The 10,478-nt window shown below is 48.5% G+C and overlaps 1 protein-coding gene across 1 annotated transcript; it reads left to right on the plus strand.

The window, feature by feature from the left end:
* Positions 1-3,374: 3,374 nt before the first annotated feature.
* LOC131214979 (cuticle protein 19-like) lies at positions 3,375-5,426 on the plus strand. The gene is made up of 3 exons (XM_058209336.1): positions 3,375-3,483; positions 4,906-5,085; positions 5,199-5,426. Exons 1-3 carry the CDS (start codon positions 3,472-3,474, stop codon positions 5,424-5,426), a joined length of 420 nt encoding a protein of 139 aa, XP_058065319.1. The 5' UTR covers positions 3,375-3,471.
* Positions 5,427-10,478: the final 5,052 nt, after the last annotated feature.

A 10,478-nucleotide genomic window follows, 5' to 3' on the forward strand; every position in this document is an offset into this window, starting at 1 on the left:
TTGGCACTGTGGGTTTCTGCGACCCATTGTGCAACTTTGGCCGCAGATGATCGTACAAAATTAAGCATATCACAGCAAAAATCCCATCGCACAGCCCAACCATCTGATGGTCTAGAAAACGGAGCTAGCCCTCGATTCGATTCGAGTGGGTCGGTGAGCTTTCGCGCAAGCCAAGCCACCCGCTTGGAAATTAAAACGAAAACCAATATTTCTCCTGTCGCTAAGTAGCAATTTAGCTGCCAATCGCAGCGAGAGAAAGGATTCGCTTTCATTCGGCGCCGGGGCACGGCTTAGTCATACGGCACAAATTATACACATGATCACCCGGCAGTAGACCCCGATGGGTTGGGTTAGAGAAAGAGATATCGAAAGAGGCCTGCCAGTATCGCACACCAACCACAAGCTTCTGGTGGTCGGCTTCTATGCAAAACCGAGCCATGTCCGCGGTGCGTAAATTGGGCGGATGAAACGCCATGTGGGCCGCTACTAATCTCGGCCAGTTGACGGCCAACTCACCCATAAACAGTGCTCTCCATGAGAGAGAAAGATCTCCGTGTCTCGTTGTGAAGTCCACTGGCCCGGTGAAAAGTGTCACGTCAATCACTGGCTATGGCTTCGGGCTCGGTACCACCGAGGATCGCCATTTTATGCTAGTCATAGGGCGACGGGATGCTGTGACCGAGTTACTCCCACCGCCGCCGCCTCCAACAACAACAGCAACAACGGTGGCATTGGGTTACGAGAAAAGTGTGCCATCAGGAGTACCGCCTTCAGTGCCAGTGCTTGCTGCTAGACGCTTCATCCCATTACATTGCACCCGGGCGGGTGAATAGATCATCGATTCTCCGGGGGCCACTACACCCAGTAGAGGCACCTCTCTCTGTCAGATACGGAGCAGTTCAAACTTCCTTCAAACCTCCCGCTCGGCGTTTGCTTCTTTGTCATAATCGCTGACCGATCTCTGGGTGGCTCGGGGGTGCACACAATTACAACATTGCATAATCGATTCGCCTCTTTCTTCGGCATCGGCTCAACGGTGTACGTACGGTGCATTTTCGCTCACTGAGTCCCTCGCGCGTTGCCATCGGACTCTGTCGGAGCATGGGGTTTTCTTCCTTTCTTTGGGGGTTTTGAGCAGTGGCGGTAGCATATGATGCTGGTGCACCCGTGCGGCTGCTGGGAAGAACGTGGAACGTTGAGTGGCTCCATAGAAAATAAGCTCGCCCGTGATCTGGTTGCGATCGTTCCGCCGCACGAGTGTTCGGAGCAGCATAAGCTAGAAGGGAACAAAGATACCATCCATTAAGGTAATTGCACGTTGACGGTTAGCTGGAGACTAGCTTTTTTTGTGGCCGTCTGGCTGACTGTATTAGAACGCGACCTGAGAAAATGATTTTGAGTTTTTGCACTTTTGCTGCAGTCAAACCATTGATGGAGTTTTCCGGAATCCGGATCGTTTTTACAATCTACATTTCAAACAAAAAATCAACAAGCATCAACGTAAACTTTGAAAGTTGTTATGTTGATTCCATTTTCCATTATCCATTTTCCGTTTGGTTATTTCTTATGCTCAATTTAGTTACTGATAAATTAGTTTGATTCCTTTCATAATCAGCCATTTAATTTGATGTACACATTTTAAGGTGTGCAATATTTTCAATGAAAAAGTTATGCGATTTTTAAAATATGAGCCTCCAAACATCGAAAGTGACGATTGAATCACCCACCGAGCGATGCTAATTATGTTTGCCACCGTTTTCCACAAACTGCAACTAAAGAGATGCACACAATTGAAAGTCGTCCCTTTCGAAATGTGGAACCCAAAATTGGCACGTTTCATTGCACCCTGCCCAGACCGGCGGCAGACAATAGAATTCGTTGGCCCCACATCGCGAGTTTCCCAAGTCAGACAGATTCGGCGGCAGTGTTTCTCCTGCCTACTAATCCCAGCGAAGCATAGCGAACCGAGGCGGCACTAATCACAGAGAGCCGCACGGCACATTTGGGCATGCGCATGCAAAACCCGCGCGGGTTGGGTTGGAAATGAGGAGCACAAAGAAAAACACATGCAAACACAGCAAACTCCCAAATCGGAAAGGATCATGGCACCCACCATACGATCGAACGATCAGCAGCCATGCGAAAATCAATCTCCGCCAAACCAATGGCAACGTACAGGGAGCTGATACGATTTACGCCGGAGTACCGGTTTTTTGGGAAAAGCTGGCGAAAAAAGCGGTCGCGGCCAGCTTTGGCAACCTTCGCGCGCTTCGCCCACCGTAATCGCCACAATCGTGGCGAACTAATGCAACGGGCGAGGCGAGAGGCCGCGAGGGCGCTAATCGTCGGCCTGAGTTGGTGTCGCCGGTGACCTTATCCCTGAAAGTGACCTCACCCAGTGGTGTCCCAGATCGTGATCCCCCGGCTTGGCCCGTGTCTCGGTGTGTGTTCGTGGAATGATAATTTAGCGGAACCAGCGGCGCTGTTCTTAGAATACGCGAGCGACATCCATTTCGGATGCAAATAATAGTCGTAACCGCACTGTGGGGCAATTTTGGTGGAAACAGTGCCGGGTCGGTGGGTTGGGGGCGCCCAGGCAATTTGCCGGGCCGTGACTGGACTGGACCACATTTTCGCAACGGCCCCTCTATAATTGCACATCTTGAAGCTGTGATTTGAAGCAGTTGCTGGTTTTGCGTTGTTTTTGTGCAGATTTGCGCACCCCCAACGCAGATTCATGGTCATTCGATCCGGATGGGTGCTCGGCCCGAAGCCCGGACGGGGCAGCATAGTTTCGGAAATTCCCCTTCGGTCGGGAAATACATTTTATGCACTGGCGCTGCGTTCATAATTGTATTTTAATAGAGAAAAAATGCGTTTTTCGATGCTAAGCGCGCGTCCTGCGTATGAATAAATGTTTCGAATCACACGCTCCACAGATGCGCACCGTTTGAATGCAAAGTGCAGCACCGAGCATACGGCTCCGCGCACCGCGTGAGGCTCCCTTTCTTCGAGCACACATCTTCTCGCGTCGCACGTGCTGCGTGGTTGGCCGGCTAGGTTTCGCCAGCGGGAGGCACCTCCACCTCAGGTTCCTCAGCTTCCCGCTTGACATCGCGGTCGCCACGCGGTTCACGCGAGCAGCGTGAAGGGGACCCTCGCGACGATCGCGGTATCGTGACGCCGTGGTTCGTGTTTTTCGTGTACGGTGCTGCGGTGGAAAACTGCGGCTTCGCGGCCTCGCGGCCTCGGTTTTCGCTTTCTTTCGCGCTCGCGCCGATCGGTCGGCTCGGCCTATATAAAGAAGGTGAAACCTACGGAGCCAACCATCAGTCAGTCACCGTCCGTTTGTTGCAGTGCAGTGCACCCTCGCCGATAGGAAGAAAAGAAAAACGACGCGGAAAACGTCCGACAAACCGTTGCAAAGTGCAAAGCAAGAAAACGCGCGCCCAAATCTCTCACCCACCAAAAATGGCCTTCAAGGTAAGGCGTGATGCGCGTGATCAGTGTACGAAACGATTCGGGTTCATAGTTTTCGTGGAAGGATTTTGTGGTGACTCATCAAAGGAACTATTTGGAGTACAGAGAATGTTGAGTGCCATTGGATTGGATTTATTGAAACCGCAGGTCGTGTTAGAAGGTGTCAACCCGAGGAGCTTACGATAGACTAGTAGATCGATGGCTCCAAGTTGAAGTAGCTCAAGTTTTGATCAGCTCCTAGTGCCAACTGAAACAAAATGGAAATATGTTTTTCTATTGCTTTCGACGCTTTATCCAATCGATTGAAATTTAACAACAGACGTTTTGGTGGAAAAGATGTACGATCTTGACTCTGATCGATAGCAAGACTAGTTAGTATCCATAAGGACGCCCTGGCATAGAATAAACAGACCGAGCATACATCTACGACATGAGGTGCATCATGTTCTTGCTGAGAAGTCGCTAAGAAGACGTAGTTCTTTCTGAGAAGCTGGCATCTCATTCACATTCTTCTATTGGTTTTGAACAACTTTTTTCAGCAATATCCCTCGCTTGATGATATAATGTTGTTCGTGTTACAATTAGCCGTTACATTGAGAATGATTTATGGAAATTGTTTCATTTAAGCAATTAAACAGGCCGAGTTAGTGAAAACAAGTTTCATTGTTGAAGTACGCCAAGTATTGCGATGGAGGGTTGAGAACGTCAACTAATTCCCAAAATTGTTGATCGACACAGACGCAACCTAATTTAAGATTTGTTTAGATTTGATTCGGGGGATATATTCCCCAAATAGAAACGTCATCAAGTAAAGCGAAGGGCGCCTTTACCTTTCAGTTAGCATTCATTAGCTGCGATTGACCATTATCTGATCAATTATTTTGTTGTTGTCTATTACTACATCTATATCATAGAAGCACGCCGGATAGAAAATAGTGCAGGATGCCATAAATTTTACCTAATTACAGTTCGCCACACTAACAAGGCGACAATTGGCACCCCGGTGGCGGTTTCATAATTACCGGTTAGGAAAACCGGAGGGAAAACCATCCTCATCTCGATCCGTCTGCCCCAGACGGCCCGGGCTGCGAGCCTTTCTACCGTTGCCCTCGGTTGAGAGCTGGTTTGCTGCTCTGGTCCGGTCTGGGCCAGTGGTCAGCGACCCGCTGCGCGATCCGAACCGGAACTCGGCAGTGTATGGTGGTGTTTGTTTTTTTTTACGACCCGCCAGGTTTATAACCCCTGTTTGGGTGCTCTCGGACAAGTTTGCCTGTTCGAGGAAGGATTGGACCAATTAGAGTTCCACACGTCGCGGGGGGCGAGAGATTGAGATCCGAGATCTCCTCTGCGCGACCGATGCGATAATGGGTAGTGTCCATCGGAAAATCGATTTCTCATCCCATCCCTTCGGTTTCGATCTTTCAGTTTGTGGTATTTGCATCAATCATCGCGTTTGCGGCGGCCTTCCCGGGTGGATACGGTGATTACTACGGTGAGCATCAGCTGGAGGGTGGCCACGAGTACGGGCAGGTGGCTCGCATTTCGCTCGGCGATGGACACCACGGACACCACGAGTATCACGAGGACGAGCACGTTGACTACTACGTAAGTGGGGCTGGAGTCCCGTCGCCAGCTAATGGGCGCATCGGGCGCTTTCACCGGTCCAAAGCTCGCGCTGATCGTACCTTCTGACCGATCCTCCGCCCTTTCTCCACCAGGCACCACCAAAGTACGCGTTCAAGTACGGAGTCAACGACTTCCACACCGGTGACGTGAAGTCGCAACACGAGACCCGCGATGGTGACGTTGTCAAGGGTCAGTACTCGCTGGTCGAACCGGACGGTTCGGTGCGCACCGTCGACTACACCGCCGACAAGCACTCCGGCTTCAACGCGGTCGTACACAAGACGGCCCCCGTCAGCCACCACCAGGGAGGACACTTCTAAGGTCAGGTCAGACCGGAGAATCGGAGCGGAGCTGAAACCACCCAGCAGTCACCACGCGGCCTACGGCCCGCGTGGAGGCAATTCGACCCAACTGCCTGCCGTTCTTAGTGCCTAGGACAATCTAGCCAAGTAGTAGCCGCCCCGTAGCAAGGGGCTCTTTCTTCTACCCACCTGCTCACCCTTTCACAACCTTGATCCACGGACTCCCGGGGGGAGAGTTCGATCCGATTCCGCCCGGTCTTTCGTCAGCATTCCATCGAGCAAACTGTGATATTACCGAAATTCTGCGAACCATCAGGACTCTGCCGCGTCGAGGAGAGCAACACGCGAAATGGAAATTTTATTCGATGGGAGTTGGCGAGTGAACCGGTACCGGTGAGGAGGCGCTTCCGAGGGGCCGCCATGTGGAAAAAGGGAGCAAACCATGAATTACATCGTCGCAGGGTGGCCGATCGCCTAGCATGGCTCGGCTGCTGCTGGCTGAGGGAGTTTGAGAACCGGTTTTATGGCGGGTTCTTCAACTCTTCCTGTTGATCGGACTTGGCTGATAACGTCGGCTCAATGTTGGCGGCCGTATGCATTTCCTGGATTACGCAAACCCCGGGCACCGATAGGAAACCCGCGAGACTTCCTCAGAAGGGAGCCAGCCACGAGCCAACGTATCAGCATGATGGGAGCCGGCCACCCGGTGAGCCGGTGTTACGTGGGGCCTACTGTTTATGATGGGCACACACCACCGGGGCGACTCCCCCCGGGACTCCCGGGTGTTTCGAGCCATGGGCGCCACACTTCGTCAGCTCATCCGTCTTTCTTCCACTTCACGTTACTATCGCACGCTCTGTCGTATCATCTTCTATCGTTTCCCAGTCTAGTGAGACTTGTTGACTTGTATTTATGTAATTATTATGTTTGTTTTGTTATCAGTTATCAAAGCGAATAAAGAGGAAGTCAAAATGTACGGCGTCGTTTCGTTCTATACTGTGATTGACTGTGGGTTCGATTCCGAAAGTATTCCAAGAGCACTGCCTTTATTGTGCAAGAGTTATTCTACTATGTTTTCAATCGTGGAATATAGCTTTTTTTGTTTGTTTTGTTTTCTTAAGCAATCGGCCATCTCAAAAAGAGTAATTAAAAGTTTTCATAAAGACTCTCTATGTTTAATATTTTAACACTATTTTATTACTGAACATTTTAAGCTTCATGCGCTAAATAATGGAAAAAATAAAAATTACAGGGTAATTTTGACTACATTTAACATACAATTTCTTAATTATGTTGCCAGTGTCGAAAGATTGAATGCTGGAACTTTATATTCACTTGTCTACTTGAGGGCAAAAGAGCATTTAAAAAAATAATAATTTCACTTTTGAGGCTCGTTCATAGAATAGTGCTTTTAGTTGGTGCTTAATAAGCCAGAAAGAACCGCCCGTAATAATAATAAATGATCAATAAGACTGTAATTTTGTATGGCAAAAACTTTCTTTTATCTTATCGAATATATACTTTTTAATTGTATCCGTTAGACACAAATTAAATGTTTCCATACAGGTCGATGGACTGTAAGTGTCCACAGAAAAATGTTCTTCTTGAATGAGCAATTCTTCTCCTATCGCCATTTGCGGTGCCTTTTGGATGAAATGAGTATGAGTGCCCCAGCATGCAATTTTCAACACATCACACCTTTATAGTAAAATAGTAATAGTCGAAAAAAGTATTAACACATTTGATCAAAACATTCCGCTGATCTTGTAGGTCAATTTTTGATCTTACGGATGACAAGTTTATTGAAAAGCCAATCAATACCGAACATATAGTACATTGCGGAATATCTAACTTTGAATTATTGTTATTTCTTTTTTAAATCCTAGAATAACGGACCGGGACGTATTTGTAACTGCGGATTATTGTGAGATTGAAAGTAGAATCTCCAGTTATGATGCTGATCGTACAACTGTTGCGCCTAGATGTAGACACGTCTCAATGCACCTACAGTTATGGACGAAATTTGATCCTTCATCATTATCGGTTGGCAGTCATTAAAAAATCGCAGTAGATGACATTACAAAATTAATAATCTCGGTCCTTCGGCTGGACTACTCAATGAAAATAATCCCATGTTTTAATGCTTCGCGATTTTACAAACAAATTTGTGTGGTAATAAGTGTCTTTTCATTTAATTAAGCACATGGTGTTTTCCAACTGTTTTCTGCTTGTGTTATCATTTATGTCATAGCATATCATTTATAACCAACTGTTCTCGATGTTCAGCCAAGCTGGCCCGGGATAAGGCTATCCTGAAGTGGAGGAAATGCCACTCGATTCTGAAGCTAATCTTGTTAAGTTAGATTAATTTAACCATTCTTTTGAGATTAAAAAAAACTGTTCTCATTAATCATTACAATTTTATCGTGCTGAAATTTTCTAAAAAAAACTATGTCGTTTAACCTGTTTCCTTTTTCTGGTGGACCAATTTGAAAGTAGAGTGGCAAAAGGATGTCTAGATGCCGCTGCTATCCACGTGCAAGGTCGTTGAAGGCCGCTTTCGGTTCATGCTCCGCCGCTGGAAAAGCGTCGTGTGGATGTTGTGAAACTGTAATGGCCCCATTCAAACGGTACCAACCGCGGGCATTCCTTTCGCCGGGAACAAAACGCCGTTATGCTAATTCGCTATGCAGTGGCACTGTACAAAAGACTCTTACCGACCGTGAGGTGCAAGCGACGAACCTGCATTTTACGATTGTTTCTCGCGACTCGGTTATTATGTGCCTTTTTGCCCTTTTCTGTCCCGAATTCCCGGGTTTTTTTTGGTCGCTTGTGGTCTGTGCCTCGAAACCAGAAGCACTTTTTCCTCCTACGCCACTCGGGCGGGGGACCTTCGGCTTTTCGTGATCGCCGCTAACCCCAACCGAGCAGCCGAGCGGCAGCTGCGCTTGACACTTTTTGGCCGATAAAGGAAAGGGCAGAAGCAGTAATTTGTTCATTCAAAATCGCGTCGCCGAGCCCTATTAACATACAATTCCGTCATTCCGAGCTGGCCAGCGCACCAGTGCCAGTGACACAGATCGCCATCGCCGGCGTGTCGGTGGCCCACTACTGGTCAGCTGGCGCTAAACGAGGTCGCAACGCGCTCTGGTGTGCGCTCGGTCAAGTTGTTAACAGAGACCGCCGTGCAAAGGAATTGATACGAGCGGTCGCGGCCTAACGCTGCAATCAAGGGTTTATGGGGAAACGTACGTGTACTTGAAAAATATGTTACACTATGCACCACTTCTGCTTTTTTCTGCCGACCCGACCGCACGAACACGAATTCCATTCACACCCGAGTGGGGTCAGAGATCGGAGCGTACGAGCGAACGTAAGCTGCGGTCAATGAGCTGTTGGGTCGGCGTATGCTGCGTTAGCCTAATGGTTTATGTTTTCAACGTATCGCGCTCCTTCCGCCATTGGAGTAGACATATTTTTCCTTGCTTAATCACACCATTGTTTTTAGTCAATAACATTTTCTAATCGGACTCGCTTCAAACGTTTGTCATCCAATCAACAGAAACAACGGTGGCTTACTACTGTGGCCAAAAAATATCGGAAATTTATTTATAACTCCAAAACTGTTCCTTTTGGCTCCTATCTCAACTATCGACTGTAGAAGGTGTGCTCGGATCGGTCTCTTGAGTTTAGTGAATAGCCAAAAGTCACGTGCTGTCAGGCGAATACGGTGGCCGTTTAGAAGGAATTTATAATGTTTCCCGTTCCTTTTTCGTCACAGTAGTACGTTGGCACCGTGAGATCTACGCAATCGCAACTGTTGATCCCAAATCAATCACGTTTTCGATCGATGGCTGGCGTGCGCCGGGACCTGAGATCACGCTCTGCCCGCCATCCATTAATCACACGTCCACCGGGCTGCGTTCGTTAATTTCTCAGCACACTGACGGCATCAATTAAATGCCGCAGAAATCACACAGCGCACGCCTGGCTGCCATTAGAAAAATGCGTTTTCATGGCGACGCAGCCATGCGTCTGTCTGCCTGCGTTTCGCTAATTCAATGTTTCCACCACGCCACCACCAAGCCGATGATGTATTTATTCGCCTTAATTAATAACTCTATATCGATTCTTGGCAGCGATTCCCTCGATCGAGAGTGCCCTTCGTACTGGCCCAACGGCACAGGGCCACGTCAGGGGCCGTATGGAACTCTGTTCGCCGCTGTCGGTGGCCGCCCTCCCGCTCTGGAAGGACCTTCGTGGCAGTTCATTACTGACCGTCCTTCGCCGGTATGCGAACGGCGCATCGGAATGCGGTGGATGTCTCTCGTACCGGTTGTGCCCGGGGTTGGAAAAAAGCAGATCAAGGAAATGGGACCGGCGTGCAAATGCACGTCACCACTGGCACGTTGATCCAGTGACTGTTGGCCCCTCGACCGGTCCGGCTAGAGATCTGGCGATTTGAAGTGACGAAAGACTGTCCGCCTTTCTCGAGCCGGCGGAGGCGTTACGAGTGGATAATAATTTGTTATTCTGTCGCCTCGCCGAAATGAGGCGTGAAAGTTCAGCACGCACTGTTCGGACGCACTCGGCACTCTGTCGCAGCGATCGATCGATCGCAAGGTGAACCTGGTGAGGCACGGGACACTCGCTGCGGCTTAATAAATTATTTCGTTGACTTTTATTTCAACGCGCCCGTAATATTATTTTCCAAAGGTCGTGCGCCGACAAATGGCTTAAACTCGTCGGAACGACCGTTTGTAATGTCCTTCAACCAGCGGACGAGTTTGTGACAGTGGGCGAAGGAGTGTAAGCTACATTTGAACGCTTTGTTTATTTAAAGTGCGTTAACATTCCTGAACTTTCCAAAGCTGTGGGTTTCCGTGTAAATCAGGATCAAGCTTTGATGTAATACTGATAGTTTTTAGCTTTTCAATAAGCCGTGAGTATCGCGTCAATCGTTAGAATATAAGCCTTTCTTCAATAATCATTTTACAGTTTTGGGATCATTTTAAATTAATTAGGCTTCAACAACGTCAAGAGCAAAACAGAAATAAGGGTTGACTGGGA

Source organism: Anopheles bellator, chromosome 1 (genome assembly GCF_943735745.2).
Source record: "Anopheles bellator chromosome 1, idAnoBellAS_SP24_06.2, whole genome shotgun sequence".
Classification (NCBI taxonomy): domain Eukaryota; kingdom Metazoa; phylum Arthropoda; class Insecta; order Diptera; family Culicidae; genus Anopheles; species Anopheles bellator.

What these genes read in the sequence shown, in the direction of transcription:
- LOC131214979 (XM_058209336.1), top strand. An exon ending in ACGAGCACGTTGACTACTAC is followed by an intron (nt 5,086 to 5,198) that starts GTAAGTGGGGCT and finishes TTTCTCCACCAG; the next exon opens with GCACCACCAAAGTACGCGTT.